This window comes from Giardia intestinalis, chromosome 2, assembly GCF_000002435.2.
Source record: "Giardia intestinalis strain WB C6 chromosome 2, whole genome shotgun sequence".
Taxonomy (NCBI): domain Eukaryota; phylum Fornicata; order Diplomonadida; family Hexamitidae; genus Giardia; species Giardia duodenalis.
In genome coordinates, this window is record NC_051857.1 from 508,856 (window position 1) to 529,806 (window position 20,951).

At 46.5% G+C, this 20,951-nt stretch overlaps 1 protein-coding gene across 1 annotated transcript; it reads right to left on the minus strand.

Moving 5' to 3' along the window:
- Nucleotides 1-20: 20 nt before the first annotated feature.
- Nucleotides 21-20,840, minus strand: GL50803_0035341 (uncharacterized protein; the record flags this gene model as incomplete). The annotated part of the gene is made up of 1 exon (XM_001708103.1): nt 21-20,840. One exon carries the CDS (start codon nt 20,838-20,840, stop codon nt 21-23), a length of 20,820 nt encoding a protein of 6,939 aa, XP_001708155.1.
- Nucleotides 20,841-20,951: the final 111 nt, after the last annotated feature.

Genomic DNA, 20,951 nt, shown 5'->3' on the forward strand with positions numbered 1-20,951 from the left:
AGAAGTTTACTGCGCTATAACTAGAGCACTTTAGCTACAAAGCACGGATGTCTAGACTTCCACTCCTCGCTGGGTATCTCTGTTTTGTTTGGAATGTAAACTATGGGTGCACAGTAACCACCTATCTTGAGAGGAACCGGAACAATGTTCTTTGGAAGGCGCATGTGACGCTTGTTCAGAGACGGCTCCTTCTTTCCCATTGCGTCGTCTATGATGGTGCAGCACGCGTACAGATCAAAGCAGTTGCTAAATCCTTGCCCCTTTTCCGGTGATATATCGCAGATTGTGTCCAGAACCGGATCGTACGAGACCCCTAAGAGCTCCATGTTGCGGATGAGAATGTAGAATACCGGGCGTGGGTTTGTGGTGTTCTTGTCGATAAAGATACTGCCATCCTCTAATATACGTGGCATGGTTGTTGGCTTTTTCAGGAGTACAATAACCTTTTGGCGCACCAATGGAGATGTTGTCATGATGGAGGAGATGACGCGAAGATAGTTCAGTATATCGCCCAGAACTTTATAGTACACAGCCCCTGATACTATCCAGTGATCCATAAAGGAGCCGAAACCGTATTGACCTGTGATCATTTTAAGAGCGCTGGTGCTGAACGTGGAAGGCAAAAGGCCGTTCAGAAGAACGTCACCGCTAAGGAGCACTCCCGGGTACCCGAACTTGATTGCAGAGTAATTGTTGAGATTAATCAAATATGTCTTGAATATTTGGGGCATAGCCTTCATATCACTGATTTGGTAGACCATTTTGCTTTTTCTTTCGATACTGAGGAAGCGACAGATAGTATCCGTAAGAAAGTGCGATGAGAATATGAGCCGATATGCCGTGTTAAGGTTCTGCTGGCCTAGAGAGGCCAGTAAGCACTCTTTGTCTTTCTGTGTCACACCCTGTTCATCGAAGAAGACGTGCCGCATGGTATCATACTGAACAAGCTGTGCATAGATAGACATTAAGTCAGGCATCTTAGCAACGTGTGTTGGGATCACTAGGTAGTGCTTTATGTTCTCCTTCTTTGGTGCCTCTCCGTTCCGCGTTGCAAGCTCCAACAATAGTGATAGTGAGTCGTCCTTAATTACATGGCCATCGGTACCAATCTTTTGGGAGCTAGAAGTCTCCTCTGCAGAGCCTCCTCTCTCAATGTTCCTGGCCACTGCGCCGTCGGCAGATGACACTGCAAGGTGTTTTTCGTAACGCTCGAGCTTTTTGTGTATCATGTTTGGGGCGTCAACGGTAACAACGGTCCTTCGACGCGGCTGCATTATGCCCAGCACGGACTTTTCAATAGAGTCAACGTACACCGGCTTTGATGGATCTAGGTTGTTGCTCGTCATTTGGACACCCATTAGGAAGAAGTTATAGATGTTGTCTTCTTCTGGCATGAACGTTACTCCTCCATCTGCCATTCTAAAAAGAGTTGTGCTTTGTACCGAGGTTCCAGACATCTTTGAAACCGAGCTGGGTGTCTGGCTGACTGAGTCGTCAAAGTCATCCAGGGCCTCAGAAATCCCGCTAACAGAGCTCCGAGAGGACGAGTACCTATTCGACTTTGAGGAGCGGAAGGAGCGGCTTTCGGAAAGGTGTTCTGATAGTGAGTCCCCATCAAACATGCTAGACTTCGCTGAGTTTGCCATAGAGTTCATGTCGCTCGTCTCATCGCCATCGGAACTATAAGAGGAGCTTTCTTCCTGCTCTTTTTCGATTTTCTCATCGTTCTTTTTGGCTTTCATTTTCTCCTTGAGCTGCCGCATCAAGGTTTTGTCATAGAGCTCGATTTCTGTTGTCACCAGCCTAGTGAGGAGCACCTTCTGTATCGCGTCATGTCGTGCAAACAACAGCTGACTCATGTACTCATTAAGTTTAGACAGATATTGAGAATCGAAGACAGACTTTGTTAAATCAAGATTGTACGTGAAATACGCAGAGTCTAACATTGCAACCTGTCCAAAGTTGCGTGTATCGATTTGCTGATGCTTGGCAGTTGACAGGGCCTTCAGAATACACGACCCAATCACATTGACTACTTCGTAATCCGACGCCGCGATGGTGTCTCTCGTAAACAGAAACGCCTGCTTTAGGCACAAAAGTGACAGGCCGCGAAGAGAAATAGAGAAGTGAATACTCTTATTGAGACTGCGTATTGTTTTCCCACCAAGGACCTTTAGCATAATATTGCCTACAACTGCAATAGACAGACAGATCGTGTGCGTAAACCCACCGACTAGGGTACTGGGGGATCGCAGATAGAAGAAGTTGGGCTTGGCGACAGCAATGAGCTTCGATATGGACATTGCAGTCTCATACTGGAGACTAGGGTCACCGTCCAGACCACCCACCTTTCCGGGTACAAAGATATTATGAGGCGTTAGACTAGATGGTATCAAGACAAATAGGGGATATGTAATGTCTGATCGATACAGTGTCTCTTTTTGGGCTAACATGCGAGTAAGGCTGTCGATCATGGTATAGCCGAGCAGCGCTGTTTCAACTGATACAACTATGATAGAGTTCTTTAGATCGTTTAGTGTTGGGTCACGAACAAAACGTATTGGAGCAGGCACAGACGGCAATCCGATCTGGGCGAGATTGAGTGCATACTCTAGCAGTATTTCAATGGCAACGCACGAATCATAGAAGATAATATCTACTATGAGCGGCGCTCTACTTGTGAGCTCTATGTTTTGGGACGCCATCTCTTTGAAGTATGCAAGTTGTTTAATAGAAACCTCGCAAAGCTCTGAGAGAGAATAAATTCCGTCACTTAGTAACTTTTCTGAAAACACGAAGAACTCTGGATTTTCTGAGCACAATGCGACCAGGTCTGCAAACCCTTCTGCTATCTTCGCAGATAATGCTTGCTTTTTGAGCTTAGATGTTGACGCAATTGAGAGAGGACCCATAGACGAGTCCTTCGAGCCTGCCCGGGCTACAAAGGCCGCAGTCTCTTGGCTGTACACGATTCCCGTGGCTCCAAAGTATGCGTTTGACGTTGAATTTTGATATAAGTAAGCCGATGAGTTCCCTACAAGAGAGTTCATGAAGCAGATGCAAGCGTTGGATGCATACGCAATGGTATGCGGTCGAAGTGCTACTGAGATACAATACACTGCAAAGATAACACTGCCCGAGGGTTCTAAGAAGTTTGGCGGAAGATTGATAATGGTGTGCTTCTTGGCAGCTTCTTGATAGATCTGTGCCTTGAGCCATTCAGCATGCGGCCCTTTCCACTCAAACTTGGGGTTCTTCTGTGCATAGAAGGCCATGATAGCCAGAAAAGGATTTTCGGTGAGGGCAAGTGCTACAAAAGAGCTATGGTGCTGCGCAAACCAGGGAAGAGACTCTGCAATAATAGTGTTATATCGCGCCAGAACCGTAACGACAAGCCATGCATATGTGATTCGGGGGCTGATGGAACAGATTTCCGGTATCAACTCCGTCACATGCTCAAAGTTTGTTATTGCCTTTATCTGCGATCTCGTATAAATTTTTGTGAGGGGGAATCGACTATTAACAAGAAAGCAGTTTGCCAACTGCTGTATTGATATCATCTTGATAAAATCTGGGTAGGAGTTCTTTCCAATGACAGTAATTCCAAGGGAACGCTCCATGCTTGTCGAGTGCTTGTTCATGAGGTCCTGCTCAAATACATTAAGATTTGCAATGAAGAAGATTGATAGGGATGTCATTACACCAGCGGCAATCCGGGGCTCAAATAGACGAAACACGCGCTCATTGATATATGGAAGAATACATGCTGCTAAAAATGAGGTGATGGCGGCTGGATTCTGCTTCATTGCATAGATAAACGGATATGACTCACGCATACTCATGAGTCCCTGGGCCTTAAGCTGCTCGGGCGTTAGTGCACCAGGCTTAGCTGCATTACCCTTGATCAGCATTTCTGTGTAACTTGCAACGGCTCGCTTAATGCGCAGGTGCAAGTCTGGCATAAAGTTATCATCGGCTAAGATAACCGACGGAGTGTGCACTTGTGCATAACGCCACATTATCTCTGCAACCAATGAGAGAGAGCGTCCAAGCTTCATAGCAATGCTTGTCCCTAAGGTGTCAACTATTGTACGCTGGAGGCATATGATGTTAATCTCCTTGTCAATATCTGGCTTATCAATGTCTTTCTTAATTAGGGTATCTATAAGGGCATATTTCCCGACAGCTGAAAAGGCAATGTCACGTCCAAGAGAGAAGATAGTGGTCAGAGCTTTCTCTTGATTACTTTTCAAGGGAGAATCCTGCTTAAGACAATATGAAAGGCTCTGTGAATGTTGATGTGATGATTCGGCAGGCGTAGATGCAATGGTTCGAAGCGCTTGCATGTCTGAGCAACTGGCCAAAAAGGTGAGGAGGTAGTTCTTAACGGAAAGGCTCAATCCAACAAGCAACTGTGATATGGCGGCATTACCAACTCGTGTGCATTCGTCCGAAGACCTCCCTGCAGAGTTTTCCCCAAAAATGGATTCTATTAGTATACATGAGATCTTGTGAGCGTTTTCGGTCGGATACTCTGCCAAATCAATTGTGTCCACTTCTTTCCTAGCAATTATCGAACACGGGCATGAGCATGAAAACATATCAAGGGTCGTTTGAGTCAGCATCCCCACGCGCATGCATGCAGTAGTGAAGTCTGTGCCGGGATAGAGGGAGAATACGACAGAATTGTTCCCGTTGTTGACATTTCTATTTATATAGAGTTTGCGAAGAAGAGAAATGTTTGCTCCGTTGGCGTTCGGGGCGCCGTAATTCAGAATAAGATACTTGTATTTATACCACTGTTCAGTCCCTGGGGCCACATCCCTCGCTTCACTAAACCGTTGCATATTCTTCTGGATTGCTATGTCCAGTTCTCGTGAAAACTCTTCTGGTGGTAGCAGAAGATCCAGTTTGATGATATTCTTGGATATCTCGTCAATCAGCTCCATGCTTTTATCATCTTCTAGTCCATTAAGAGAGCTATTCAGGGCTTGCAAGTATCCAGTCCGCTTCCGCTTGCTTCTGTGGATCCCTTCTAGTAAGTACGCAGCAGACAGCCCAAGGTGGCTGGGCACAACGTGTACGCAGCTGTTGATCATGTCAGACAATGCAACGCAGTCCAATGTCTGTCTGGCAGGGTCTGTGGGCTTCCACTCGACATTGAGCACTTTCAATATGATGTATGTCGGGAAGTCGATAGCCATGACCCTGATAATGTGATTCAGAAAGAAACTCTTGCCTGTCGTTTCGGCTGTGATAGAAATCATCATGGGGTCCTTGAGTAATTCGTCCATGGTTTTGTCAAAGCGATGGATATGCACAGGAATTCCATTATTATTCAGAATAGAGACCATGGCAACGGTGAACGGGCTCAGACTGTTGTTCTCTGTATGCTTTTGGCAAGCTGCAAGGAGATCCTGCAGATATGGGGAGAGGTCACCACATTCACCGTTTATCAAGCATTGCAAACACTTGTCTTCTGAGAGCCTATCGGTCTCGCTGAACAGCATATATGCAGAACATAGTAGTGCGTCTATATGCGCTGTTTGCACGACAGCCTCCATCACCATTATTTCTCGCTTGATAAGGTGCAGTAGAGAGTGCAGGAAATCCCTCATAATCACTGCCTCGGCGACCGCTGTTTGGATATTGTGATTGCGGGAGATGAAGCCCTTTTGGACTAGTCGTGTTGTGCCCGTATGCCGCTCAACAGATGAGACAGCATTTTCGACAATCCTGACCATAACAGGTACAGTCAGTTTCGTTATCTCAATGATCTTGTGCTTCGTTTTGCTTGGCGCTGAAAGATACTCGTAAAAGAACAGCGCATTTGTAAGGATATCTATATATTCAAAGAAGCTTCCTATTCGTTGATATATGGCATTTGTGAGCTGCGACGCCAATGCCGTAAAACGCATTAAAGAGACCGTGGGAACAGATGTGAACCTACTTGCAAACTTGTAGATACTAATGGTTGCAGCTGCAAACGTGTGCTTGAATGCAGCCAAAAACTCAGTACGGTGATTGTTTCCTTTGCGGAAGATGTGGGCCGGGGGTTCATTAGGAAAGGTGCACCGAGATATATTGCAGATGCTGACTATATCTGCGAACGAGTACCTAATGAGATTCATCTTGTACTCTTCCTGCTTTGCCTTTATGTTCGAATTGCCCAGCAACAGCTGCTGCATATCGTGCATATGCTCTTCGTTGATAGATACACCTTGCATCCTAAATGACTCTAAGCCTGTCTCTATGTCATTTATCATTTCTATAGCAGGAGACTTTATGGAATTAAGCACAGGAACGCGGAGACTCTCTGAGTATAGTTGCGGCTTAACATAGGCAGAGCTATCCGACCCTAGGTACACGGCAGGGCCGACAGGAAGATCATCGACAATAATCACAGCTAGATTGATGCTTAGAAAACTGGCCAGCATGCGCCTATCACACGTGAGATTCAAACCATACGATTGCGGGACTAGAGAACATATAACACCCATTTCTTCGGAGCTGAAGATGCCCTCCGCTGCATTCAAGGGCTCGAGGGTGCGGGTGAGCAGCTGGTAAACCGAGATTCCGGCAGCCCCCACCCTGCCAAGTGCCGACTTAGGAGCTATCACAGTTACATCGTGAGCCGATGGCAAAAGGAAGTCCTGCGCCTTCTCGCGCTTTTCCCTGGCAATAATCTGGTGAGGCTTGCCTCTAAGTCCAGACCATTCATTAATGGCCGGAGGAAGAAGAGAGTACGCCCGTCCAGTTCCTATAGTGCGGGACGGAAGGCATGTCTCTAGAGCTGATTTGAAGCTGAGGCCCGTGGAAGGATTGAGTGGTGAGACGGTATCAGGATAAAGAGCTTCTGGCTTTATCCCAAGGGCCAGGGCCATCGCTGTCCGTATCATGAGGAGCAGGAGCAGAAACTCATACTCCCTCATGTCAGCGTTAACCTTGTGCAACAAGTCCACGAAGTATTGGTTGAGAGGATCAGAGCTTACTATGACAGATGCGGCATCCAAAAGAACGCGCTGCTGAGTGCTACTGTTGTATATGCTCCCAAAGCTGGAAACGGTAAACTTCTGGCAATTTGAGAGGGCGACAAGCTGGGAAAGAATTTCTGCATAGGACTGGAGCGTTCCGTTGGCGATGTTAATAGTATACTTAGCAGGCCGCAGACACATCATTGCAGCAAGGGAAAAGCCAGGAAACATAGCAGCCTTGTTAGGGTTCACCTTTGGCTTTGCCTGGAAAGAAATTCGCTGGGAAATCTCTTCTTCTACTGTTGCAGATGGACTGATAACAAGCGAAGCTGTTTGCTTCCGGAGTAGCCTGCGCCAGGAGCGAGTTTCTGCGTCGCAAATCGCAGATAGATATTCGCGAACATCTTGGTCCACATAGGTCGGCTGCTTTCCTGTGCGCATTGCTATTGTGTTCTGAACGTGGATATGTATTTTTCCTGCGTAGGGAGCCGCTCTGTTGGCCAAGTAGATGCGTGTCCCATGAAACGGATCGTAATCATAGAAGTCCGAAAGACTCGATGTTGCAGGTCGGGGTGCAAAGTTATTTATCATAGACACAAACCTGGCCATGTTCATTTCTTTCTCTGTTTCAATAGTCACATAAAGATGAAAGACGCGCGAGAGCATGTATGGATCGTAAATAGGGAGTCTGCTGGCCAAGAGAAGAAAATGGCCAAACCAGAATGCATTGATCGTTGCGTATGACAATGCGATAAGCTCAGACGCATTAACGTGGATTCCATCAACCTGGCAAAGTACACTGTTGAGCGTAGAGGCCATAAGAAGCGTGTTCTCTTTAACAAAGGGAGTGGTTTTCATAGACATGGAGGTCATGCCCATAAACCTATGTGATGCTAGGGATTTGTGACCGAGGCGGATTCCGTGGTTGATAATGAACGCTTCCCAAGCGGGATAGAACGCGAAGTTTGATATAAGCATCAGCTTTACGTCAGACCAAGGGCCCTCGCTTTTCTTCAACACTGTCGGGTGCATCTTTTTGACCTGCTCTGATCTATTGCCGGAACCTTCTTCTTTCTTGGATGCCTTGAGGCGTGGAGACTTAGAAGCCTTGGCCTTCTTCAGTTTCTCTGCGCGCCGTTGAGCTACTGCTTTCCCTACCGACTCGACATACTCTTCATCCGTATCCAAATAGCCCAGGAAGCTTAGGCTCGCGAACCGCTCGATGACAGCGTCCATAAACTGGGCATCCATTTGGGCCATGCTGCGTAGCGAAGAAAATAGGCTATGGAGCGATGCTCGCAATAGCAGCTGATCATTATTGTACTTAATGATCATTGTGGGAGAGCACTCTTCTTTATCGATGCAATTATCTGCTCGAACGCTTTCTTCTTCCTCCCGGATGTGTAGCATCATCTTGTCTGGAACCACTGTAAGAGAATTCATTGTCATCACAAAGTTTTGATACATGTTAGAGAATACTGCATACGTCTCCGAGATAGAATTGGGCAAAGAGCCACGCACCAAGAAGTATCCGCTAACATATTGGGATATCCACGAGTCCGTTTGATGAGGAAATATGCGCTTACAAAGTCCATTCAGATACGCCTCAGTACACGGAGGCACTTCTATTTGCAGTCCGCAGTAACTTGTCAAGTTGTGATCTGCAGTACACTCCACAATAATGGACATGTCTGAAAGGCTTATGGCACCTGTTTTGAGGTCGTACGGCATGTCCAGGTATATGGGGTGAGGCACCTCAGCGTTGGCGTCTAGTAGCAACATGTGGTCACGTAGCAGAAGCGCAAAGTGACCATTGATGGAAGCAGCTGGGTCAATATCACTGCAGTGAAAGTGGAGAGATGGGAAGCAAAGGGTGTCACAGTATTCTAGCACGGTGTTAGGAGAAGTGTTTTTCCCTATGTACGCATTCTTCCGCCGAGAGCTAGCAGCTGTGAGGTAATTGCGTTGAAGGCACCGAGATGAGAGAGAGCTGGCGATGGCATGTACGCTATTACTTGTTTGAACGTCGTTGAGAAGAAATGTGTCGGGAGCAAGTAAGTCACGGAATAGAAGCCTGGCCATATCTATAAGCCTAGACTTTCCACTGCCGCGCTGCCCGATCAGAGCCACAGTAATTGGGCTCAACATGGCGCATCCCAGAGCGACAATGATTGCACAATGATGGGGACTGAAGACAGTGATAGTCGGATTGCTGCATTGAACGGAGACAGACTCTCCCTTGTCATAGTCATGAAGCTCCAAGTCAATAGCAGTTCTTTCATTCCGTGATAGTTTGGATAGCTTAGTGAGCTCCAGGTTCATGGCTTTCTTTGCTTGCTCTAGGTTGTCAGCGGTGTCATTGGACTCACTAGAGTCGCTCTCCTCTTGCTCCTTATCTTTGCTTAAGGTCTTGTCTGTTACCAGTTCTTCTTCGTCTGAAGAGGACATATAGAAGTCAACGTTGGCCGGCTTAATCAACCTCAGTGGCTTGCTGCTGTCCTGTGCTGCTGCAGATTGTTGAGTCTTGGACGCTGTTGTGGTAACTAACTTAGTAAAGAGGGCATCCTCTTTGGCATGTATAATCTTTGCGTGCTCTTCTGTTGCCTTTCTTTTAGCAACAGCAAGATTATGCTTTTTGCGTTCTACAAGGCGTGTAGTGATCATATCAATGCTCTTTTCCACGAAGGTCCTGTCACGAAACTCATGAATTCTTTTCATAATTCCGTGTCCGATTTCATAGAGCCGGAACTCCGCCTTGCAGAGATACTTTTTGTAGGAAACTGCCTTCTTGTTCTGCCCCAATCCGTACGTAAAATCTATGTATGAAAAACAGGAGTTTGCAATCGTACCAGGATTATAATTCTGCGTTGTAGATGACGACATGTTCACGGGAAACTCTTTAGGAAGCAATGCAACAACTTTTTTGCTGAAGGTGCGGAAGTTGCTTATTATTACCTCACTGGACAGACCGTGATTTAACGCCCCCAAGTCTAGCCTATACAGAGTGTCATAATGCTTCAAAAGACCTGGATGCACAAGTGGGGAGTTGGCCTCTAACAACAGAAGCGTGACAAAGGGGCTGACGCCACAGTACATGGCCTGGGTCAACTTTTCTATGCTTTGAAATTCTGTAGTGAGAGCATCGTATTTCTTGCCTAGCCAGCGTGCATAGTTTGTGGTCCCCTTGCTGACCTTGTTCTTACCATCATCATAGGTTGTGACAAATAGGCTACATGCGTTCCAGAAAGCTATCACCAATGGTACAACTAGATTTGTGAAGGCTTCGGCATGTGTTTCCGGACTGAAGACTGCTTCCAGCATAAAGCTACTACTCAGCTCATAGGCCAAGGAGCCACAGAAGCCCATTCCCAGTTGCAGGACATCTCTCTCTGCATTCATAAGTAGCGCTGTATTAATAATGGAAGTTAGGTTGGTGGTTCCCGACGATTTCTGTTTAACATGGTCGTCCAACTCCTGTATTTCTTGTAAAGAGAACCCAGCAACGTCGAGAAATGGCCACACCTCATCCGCCAGAATTGTGTGAGAAGTTGATGTGAATGAGCTGTAGAATGCCCTGTGTAACCGTTGCATATGCTGCTTTTGCACAAGAGCCTGCTTTGCAATAGCCTGAGCGGTCTTCACACCTGAAGACTCAGGCCCACAAATGGCCTTTTTAAGAAGCCGGGAGCTGGAAGAAGAACATGAATAGATGTTTGTAGTTGCTAGGATCTCCTTTGGAATTGTAACACCTATCGTATCTAGAAACGTGAGTATCTGGGCCCGCTGATCCAGAGTCATCCCAAATGGCTCTGGAAGCGAAGGAATTACAGACCCTGGTTGTTGCTTTGCAAGGGCTTCTTTCAACCGCATCAACACTTCGACACACTCGCGTACGTGGGACACGAGCGTAAATGCAAATGTTCCTGTAAATGCCATTGGCGAGCACCCGTCTTCATAGGCCTTGTGCTTAGCAATCTCGGAAACACGATTCTTCATCGCTTGGGGGGTTTCGCCCCGAGCCGCTTGGGAGTACTCCAGACTTTTAAGAAGAAACTGCGATGGTAGTGGTTTCCGCAAAATGGTGACAACGTTAAACCTCAGCAAGAAAAAGTAGAACATGGACCGAATAAGGAAAACCTCATCTACGCTACGCCCGCAATTGAATACGTGGGCCATGGTGTCATAAAGAAACCCGATGATGCTATTGATAAAGGTCGGAAGTACAGCGATCCTCTGGATCACACGGGTCATATATGTGGTCTGTTTGGAAGCAGTCGCCATGAGCGACTCCAATCCTTGCAACAGAAACAAGGCATCCCGAGACTCCACTTTCCTGCGTTTTAGTTCAGACTTCCATAAGTCAACATTCATTTTAGCTATAAATCTTAGATGTGGTGTGTCAATGAATAGAGACCCGTGCAAAATCTTCCTACAACCATCGGATCCCTCGATGGATGGTAATAACACAACCCTGTGTGTAAATAAGTCAATCAACGGGCCGAAATCTTGAAGCATACTGATAGTTACACAGATCATAAAGTACGGTCCACGGCCAATGTCAAACTGGTAGTACGTGCATCCGAACTCATCCAATATGATAGGGTAGTGGAGGGATGCACCAAAGAGCTGATCGAACATTCGCAATAGAGCATGCGAGGTGGGGGGCGCGACAACAATCAAGTGCTCTGACTTTCGTGCCTTTTCCTGCTCCCCTGCCACCTTGCCTGGAATGGGCTCCAGTAGGCTCTCAGAACTCATGGCTGAATCACCATATGTCAGTCGCTTCAGTGCGGCTCGCAATGAACGAGAGTCAGTGACATAGGAGACATCCCAATGCTTCACTGATGTTAGCACGGCAGTATATGCTCTAATGTAGCTACTCTGGGGGACCACCGCTAGAAGAGGCCTCCCAGATTTTAGTAGCTCGTTGGCAAAGATGATATCAATAACAAATTGAGGCGCGAGCTGGTGCATCTGGCCAAATAGCGTTACATAATTAAGAAGTCGGGGAGCCAGATACTTAGATAGATGCTCGCTAAAATACTTGGCAAACGTTGATCGAGCATGGACTACGCTTTGCACGGCGGTTGATGCATTGTATCCCATAGCCAATCCCAACTTGCCATCTGATGAGTGGTCGTGGAGGAGGTTGAGAGAAAATAGGCTGGCTTTAATGAAGTCCCAATAGGCCTTGCTGAGCTTATAAAGCTGGACAGTTGAGGTCTTGTCCAGTCCAAATGCAGATGAAATGATTCTGCAATACACCTCTACCAGGTTGTCATTGGTCATGGGATGCAAGATAAAGCTAAGGGTTTGGCGCATGATCATATCAAGCGTGACGGCTGCCATGCAAAGCGCGTCTGTTCGTTCTTTCACGTGAGTGTAAACCATCGGGATGTCGCCCGCGACAAATTTGTATGTCAAGCCGCTGAACTGCCTCAGAAAGACAGATATCTCGTAGAAGGCCCGGCCATACTCTGGCGACAATCGGAGATAGAGGGCATCTGGGGACTCAATTTCCAAACTGATCACCCGTCTGATTCTAAATGGAGCAACAACCAGGTCGAGACGCTCGGACGCTGCATACGAGGAGGAATAATAATCAGTGACATTATTGGCCAAATAGTTGCTTTCATTGGTGAACGAGGTCTGCCCGAGCACAGGAAGAAGCATATCCATACTAGTGGTGGTCGTATTAATAGGATCAACATAAAATACATCTTCCATACACGAAATCGGCGATAGTTCAGGTAAGAAAAACACTATGAAGCCTAGATTGGGGAAATCGGACATAGTGGCTCCTCTGGCAACTCCCGTGTCTTTGTCCATTACAACGAGCCCTGGGAGAGCCCCTTGCTTGACTCGCAAGTCATTTGCCAAAGTGCATAGCTGTAATAGCTGCCAGCTTGGGAGATATTCAATGCCAACGACAATAGCTAAGCAGCCGTTTGCAACGGCCGACGACAATCTTTGGAGATTTGCGGCAAAGGTGTACTCGCTGAACGGGCAATATATTACGCGCATGAATAGGTACCGTGAAAGAGCTGTTGTAATCAAGTAGAGCTCCGTATTGGAGTGCCCCTTTTCGCTGCTACAAACTAGGAATATAATCATGCGCTCAGATATAGCAGAGAAGATCTTGTTAAGAAGACCTAGTTGTCGGGGATTGAGCTTTAAAGTTGTGTCCAGAATAGTGGCTGCTCCAAGCCACTGTTGTGAGGCCTCAAAGGAATATGTTCCGTGTTCAGATGTAATGAAGATTTTGTTAGCCCCAGGCTGAAAGTAGACAAATGGAAAATGCACCGATGCAGACAACAATTGCATGCCCTTTGTTGACATAAATATACGCTTGCACTCAGTCAGCAAGTCAAACCACTCGTGAAGCTTAGCTACGATAGCCTTTTTATGGATCGTTGGCTTGTGTGAGCAAATAACCTCCATCTCAATTGCTTTCCCAAAGTTCTTTAGAAGATTCAGGAGAGGCATCATTGACTCTTTTGTGTGCTTTCCAGCAAATGCGTCACTAATCTCTTTTGAATATACTAATCTAATGTAAGAAGATAGTACTATTATTGTAGAGCGAAAAAGAAAGTTGGAGAAAAAATTATCGAATATGGAGCAGCACTGTATTTGAACACCTATTATATCGTGTGGAGTAAGCGTGTGCAGCACCTGTGGAGCGGTCAGTTGCTGAGGCTGTGTCGCTGACTGATTTGAAGAGTCGGGGTCTGACTCGGAAATTGCGATAAGGTGAGGATCATTTTCTAAGAACCCTTTATAGTCATCACTACGCGAACGCTCATCTGGTTGGGATGTAGTATTAGAAGTATCTTGCTCACGCAAGGACTTCTCGATTGCATTGGTGTCGTCGCTGGACGAGCTATCATCAGATCCTATCTGTCCTCCAACCTTTTCCTGCATCCGCTTGCTAAGGGAATTGAGCTTGAATGATACTGAGTCTGTCTTCTGTTTAGTTGCAGTGTCGGGCACCATGCGTTCTTGTCGTAGCTTATTGAGCTCTGTTGCAAGAATTTTCTCATATCTCTGAATCTGATGATTAAATTCCTCCCACGCTTTTGATATATTCTTCATTAGGGCGGGAGCAATGTTCCGAATTATTTTGTCTGAGACTAGAAACACGCCCTTTGGTAGCTCGATAGGCTCTAGCAACTCTAGCACCTCATCCGATGATTCTAGAGCAGTAAGCTCACGTAGAGGCATGTTGGTCTCTTGGATATCTCCTGAGTGGGTTGCGTCAACGAGGGGTGGACGTTGTGGAAGCAAGACGAATCCATCAACTCCACTCAGGACTTCGAAGTGTAAGCTTTGGACTGCTTTGAAGCAATTTCTCCGAATAAGGAACTCCCCACAATATAGTATGGGAGTATTGCAGAAGAATAATGAGGAAGGATGGTAGTGATCATCGATCAGTGGCACAACTCTTTGGCACACTTTGGATCTTATCTGTGGGTTGGATGTGGCGACCTCATACCAGAGAGGCACCTCCATTGACGGATTTATGGATGCATTAATCTTTCGGAGATTAGTCAATATTCCATGATCGCGTACGGAGATAACTTTGTCATAGATCCTGTTTAGTCTCTTGCACAGTGTAGTAACGGCTTCATTGAAGGTTCTATCGAAAATGATCGAGAAAAGAGGCGTGAACGGTTTCGAAAGATATTTCATTGCCAGCTCCTTCCACTGGGAAAAAAGCTCCTTGAATGTGCAGAGATCTTCTTGTGAGATAAAAGTAACAGCTAGACCATCATCAGTCAGAAACGGAGCTAGTTTCTCTCCATGTTGGGTGCTGATCGTTGTATATGTGCGGGTGTTCTTACTGAGACTTATGCATATACCGTACTTTGTCACACACAGAAGGGCGTAGATGATGTGTGTGATACGGAACAAGGCCTTGTAGACGTAAAGCATGAGCCAGGCTCCGCACTCGAGATAGCGCGCCAATACCTCAATGTCTGGTGCATATCTACTTTGCTGAATTATGTCACTGTAACCTTGGTAACGGAGAGGTAAGTGCCTTGTCGTTCTAAGACTAGAGGTGCGTGCGATGTAAGCGTGGATACCGTGTAAAACTGAGAGCTCTGGCTGTACCTTCTTGTTACCATGACCTATGCTGTTTAATATATTGGAGATTGTGTAAAGGGACTCTCGCAGCAGGGCTTCTGAGTTGACGGGAGTAATAATTACTGCGAAAGATTTGCTATTCCACGCAGTGCTGGTTCTATTTGCCACTTCTGTTGCCATATCATAGGAGAACTCCATAAGTATATTATGCAGCAGGTCATCAATGACCGCTAGCTGCTCTCTGGCTTCCATGTCGATTGAGGCGTTGTTGGTGATGCATAGCAGAACGGAGAAGAGGTCGCTATCCTTTTCGAAGGCCTCTAGAAAGCTAGAGACAGACAAGGAGAGGACAGCTCTTGCATACTGATCTTTAGAGACTATGATCTCATTCGTTGATACTATGTGTGCTGTGCTTTCATCCAGGTTACCGTCCTTAGCTGTCCACGTGCTTGCCTCGCTTGGTTCTCGCACGGTTGGCTGGACGGTACCAGTGGAAATCTCGGTCTGAGAAGGAAGAGTGCATCCTACTAACTCTGCCAGTGCCTTGTAGTGATGCTCACAAAGGTGCGGACTACGGACAAAATACATAATGGTAATAGGGAGTGCATATGCAACTATCATCTCCTGAGCATAGTCGACATATTCTGTCCACGATGCATATGTTAAAACTATTAGGTTGTCGTTCGTTTTTGTCTCAGGCTTCAACGTGGGTCCGACGCCCTTCAGCCTTTTTGCTTTATCGGTTAGAGGAACACTAGCAAGGGACATTATGTTTGCACTAGTTAACGAGTTCACAGCATCACCGTCTTGTTCGGTTCCAATGGCAGCTAAGTTGTGACCTTCGATGGACCTGTTCTGAGAGCTCTGCGAAGGTTTCAAGATTGTTAGGTTTGAGCTTGGTATAGAAAAACTATGCTGATCTGGATTCGAAACCCTGTGCCGTATGACTTTGATAATATCTGCGGTTTGCTCCAGCAGGTGAAGTAAGGGTGAACTAGGATAGTCAGCAACTGCTACTGTAACCCCCTTTTCGTGCAATGCAACAAGGTCGGAGACATTGGCTACAACAGAGCAAAGCGGATGGCATATAGAGAGTAACGTGTACGGGCTATATGTGCGATGTAGATCCTTACTAGGGTGCTTATTTGCGACGCCAGAGACTGAGTCCTGCCTTTTGTGTATATCCTGCCCTATGAAGCGCTTCCACTTATCAATGGAAGCCTGGATGATGCATATTTCTTGCAAGATAAAGCGCAGCTCAGCCAGAATTTGTATAATATTGAATTCCGTCTTGACCTTCTTCTTAATGATTGGGCGCCGATAAAACATTCCCTCTGTAAAGAGTGAATCGCTAGGCACCACCTTGTGAAGCTCAAGTCCCTGTCGCTTTAGCGTGCCGATGGTTCTAGAAAGTTTTAGTTCTGATGCCAGGAGCGCGTCTACTCCACTCACAGGCAAAGCCCTACTGCTGGGAACAGCTTCTTCAGATAGCTGGTCGGCCAGGGTATAAGATAGGGAATCCTCTTGGGCGTCCTTGTTCAGTTCGCCTCTGGCAGATGCAGATGCCGACACCGACGGATCGGTGGAAGGTGCGGCTACGGAAGGTTGTCCACTGGTTTGGCTATTCTTTAAAAGAAATGTGTAGTCGACGTTGCCCATGATGGCAACGTTTATGCCTCCTCCCTTCCCAAATAGCTCCTCCCTAGAATGATGCTTTGTACAAATCGGCAAGGCTGTTTTTAGTGCAAGGGATAATAAAAACTCTCTCTCGTACTCTAATATCTGTGCCTCAGTCACGTACAAGCTAGACGCATCAATGTCGGAGCTGTTAAGGCTCAGATCAAATTGCAGCATTGTTAGGTTAAAATCTGTCGATAGATAGGGGTTTTCCTGTTCAAATTCGGTGGCAGAATCGTGTGCAGCCTTCATTGAATGGTAGGTTAAGCAAAGCACCTCGGCGACGGAGTTAACCAGATGATTAGTTATGGTCTGGAGGTGCTGTTCAGTTGAGCGAATGAAGCGACTATAAATAAACGCTCTGTGCACAAGGTCACTAGACGTGGATTGAGTCATGGAGATGATGTCCAATAGAAGAATCACCGAAGAAAAGAAATTAAAAGAAAGGATAGTGTCTCCAAGAGAAGGGTCTGTTTCATTGCATACCAGGAGAAACTCAACCACCTTTGAAGTATCATACTTAATCTCTCGTTGCTTGCAAACAGGCGCGTAGTTGGTTTCTCTAGTGCCGATAACGGTATCAGTCTGGGGACGCAAGTAGAATGGTGGCATGTTATCGGGTCCATAGATTGGCTGCTCCTGTCTATTAGATGGACTGACATAGTATGCTGCAAAGACCTGTGTGAGCTGCATAGCTTGATCATTTAGGACACCCAGTGCTGCCTTACCTTCACGATAGGGAGGGGACTCGTTGGCAAGTGCAGACATCGCACGGAAGTCCCGGAATATACGCTCCACAAGGCTTGAGACACTGTCAAGGATAGAGATAGACAAGCACGAGCTGCACTGCGTAACTATGGTGTGTATATAGTCAAAGACGCGTGCAAATGCAGATTTCAGCCTGCTCATGGATAGATACTCCTTAACCTTGTCAATGTCTCTCAGCAGCTCTGGGTCTAGCATGAACGAAAAGAAGAGCGTGTGCAGTGCATGTATTTCTGAGGAGACATAGTTAATGAAGTTGAGAAGGACAGAGATTGACCGGGATCTGATTGTGTTTTTCGTCTCATCGACAAGCTGGAGAAATTGATCCCGGATAATAGAGACGGCTATGCTTGCTGGACCAAAGTGAATCGCAGTTTCAAAAGGTTGTCTTCTGCTCTGTTGTGCAAAGTCCTTCAGAGGCATGGTGTCTCCTAGCTCCAGTGATTGTGACTCTATAGGTTTCTGACTTCTCCCAGTGAGGTCAGTGCAAGGCTGGGGATCTACTACAACAGAAGGTAACTGCATGGTCTCGTGCTCTGACTGGCTTGGCTGCATGGACAGAAGAGCTGCCTGGATCTGGTCTAACTTACTGATAAAATCTCCCAGACACCGCATATCTGGAGGTGTGATAGAATCTGTTTCCTGAAAGATAATAAATTGCTGAATATCCTTTAGCCCAAGTTTCTCCTCTGGCGTATGAGGTTTCAGAGCCTCTAAAAGCTTGACAGATGCATTCGAAGACATAAAGTTGAGGAACTCAGAAGAGAGCGTTGATATTTGATTGGTTATTCCGGTGAAATGAGTCACAACGTGCTCTAAAGGTGAAATAAGGAAGCGAGCCAATGGTGTGGCGAGCACGCGCCGCATGTCTTCCGTGTCTGTAAGAAAGACACAGCGGTTGCTAGTATAGAATGCTAGAGCCTCATCACTTAGTGATGCCGTTACAATCCTTATTACCTCGGTGTCTGTGGTGTCATTTGTCTGGCCCGAAGTGTCACTTGAAGCTTGATTGTTGGAGCCTTGCGATAACACTGACAGGGGTGAGCCTAGAGATGGGAAATCCTGGACGAATTCATAGGTCTTGTTCGCTAGTTTTTCCAGCGTCTTAAGCAGGCGTTTCTCCTGCAACTGGTGAGAGCAAAAGTCTGCTATCTGAAGATCTTTCTTAGTTGTGCTATCATAGAATAGGTATGGACAAAAAAAAGAGAGGAGAAGGCGCATATACTCGACTGGTTGAAAGTGTGCCCTGATAGTCTGGATAGAGGAGTCGAAAAGTACACTCTGCGAAGCCAGGTTGTACAAAAGGGACAATCGCATCGGCCGCGTAATGCGGAGACGCGGCTCAAACGAAAAGTATTGCATAAAGTCCGGGGATCTGTTGAATAAGAGATCAGGATTGAAAGAGAGCTTCTTAGATAGTTCAACTAGATTAAGGTAATAATCTGTGCAGCCATGAACGTCTAATAGGCGTGTCAATGTCTGTGAATACACTAGGATGGCAATTGTGTATATGGCAGATAGGCTGTGGGATGTTTGAGGGTCTTTGAAAACCATTGTTGTAGCTTTACGAGTGGGAACTGTAGTTGGGATAGATGTTCTTATGCTTGTGCCCAAGATAGCAGGCTTTGATGGCATCGTGGAGACCTCGAACGAAGCCTTGCTGGGCTGCTCAGTGGATGGAAGCCTCTGATCCTCTAAAGTCGGTTGTTGGTATCTTGTTATAGATGCATAGACCTCTGGGGTATTGAGTGGAGCAACCGTGATTCGTCTTGCTCCCAAGAGAGCGTAGTGAATCGCCTCTAGTAACTCGTGCTTATCGCGCTCCTGTGCCAGATCGACGAGCTTGGAGATCCGCTCGGGAGAAAAGTCTCCGCCAACTCCCAACATCTCAACAAGAGCTTGACTGGACGCCCCCATGAGAGCGTTAGATGAGTGCAAACGTTGAGTGGTAGCGAAGCTTTCTTCTCGCCTTTTAGACTTGAGTGAAAACGATGCCCTACTGAAATCTGGAACAGGGTGTCCAGTCCCAACTGATGTAACAGCAGCAGACAGAGAGCTCTCGGATGTGTCAGTGTCAGTATCAGTATCAGACAATTCCTTATCAACTGGAATCAGCTCAGTTGCTGAGCAGGAAAGTACGTTATCAGGATCCTCCTCAGCAAGGCGCTGTTCAGCTCTTAAGAGTTGCATTATTCTAGAAGAAGTATATGTCCTAAGCCGAAGCGTTACATGCACACAAAACAGGAAGAGTCCAAATGGAAGTAATGCACGCACGAAAAGCTCAACGGTAGAAATATAGGGCTCTCCAGAGAGAAGGCTTACAGCTGCGCACATATTCTTATGATAGTCCTCTAGTTTGTCTATTCTGATCTTTAAATGCTTTGTTCGCTCCTCGGCGTCTGCGATATCAACAAGGAACTGCTGAAAGCAGGACAAACATAGCGAAAATCTAGATAGGAGTTCTGTGGATGGAACAGGCTGCTGCTGGTGAAATAGATCTGCATGCAAGTTGGCCAACGATGTTAGAAGAAACAGACTCATTGTGTAGGTAGGCAGAAACCGAAGCTCATGGGAGAGGTATGTTTGCAACAGTTTAAACCGCTTTCTGCGTAGCTCGAAAGCCTGCTCTTGGATGCTATCTGCTCTGAATCTTTCTTTAGAAACGATTTTATCCATAAGAGTAAGATCGTACATAGGGTTACTAGGAAAGTAGAAATATCGATTGGCATATACCATCTGGGCCGTTTGGTAATTAATCTTGATATCCTCAAGAACGTGTTCTCGGTCAGGCAACATTCTCGGTAGGTGTTGCATGATGCTTGCAAACATGCGTTTCGTAAGTTTAAAAGGTTTGTAACTGGACGGAACGATTGTACTTAGGGCTGTCGGTGCTAGATACAGAGTAGCAAAAGAGGCAATTCTGTCACGCTCGTCCGTCAAGATGGTCGGAGCTGCCTTAATCGCGTCCTGTCCATGTGTCTTGGTATTTTCAGAATTATCATTAGCTTGTGAGATTTGATAAAGCAATTGGTCATAGAGCTCGGAATCATAGATCGCTCGCACCTGGTGAAGGGGCACAGACGTTGTTATCGCCAAGGTGGGGGAGAGATAAACAAGCGCTGTTGCCCTTCCGTGTCGATATTGGATGTCTCGTATCTTTGCATAGAATGTGCATGGCCCGTGGGTAAAGTAGAGGGCGTTTTCATCCAAAGTGGATCCTAAATAAACAAGCGCGTTAGCATCCCCTGGCTGGGGTGGCTGATCATCTGGCCGGTCCGGGGCCTTGTCTGTGGTGCCTATGTGCGGCTGAAGGCAGTCCAGGACCCAGGATCTGCGCATATAGAACAATGATTTTGTTATTTACTTTCACCCCCTTCACTTCTAGCTCCTTCACCTCTAGCTCCCCTCGTGCCCGTTGGATTCAGCATTCCACTCGCGCAGTTATGAAAC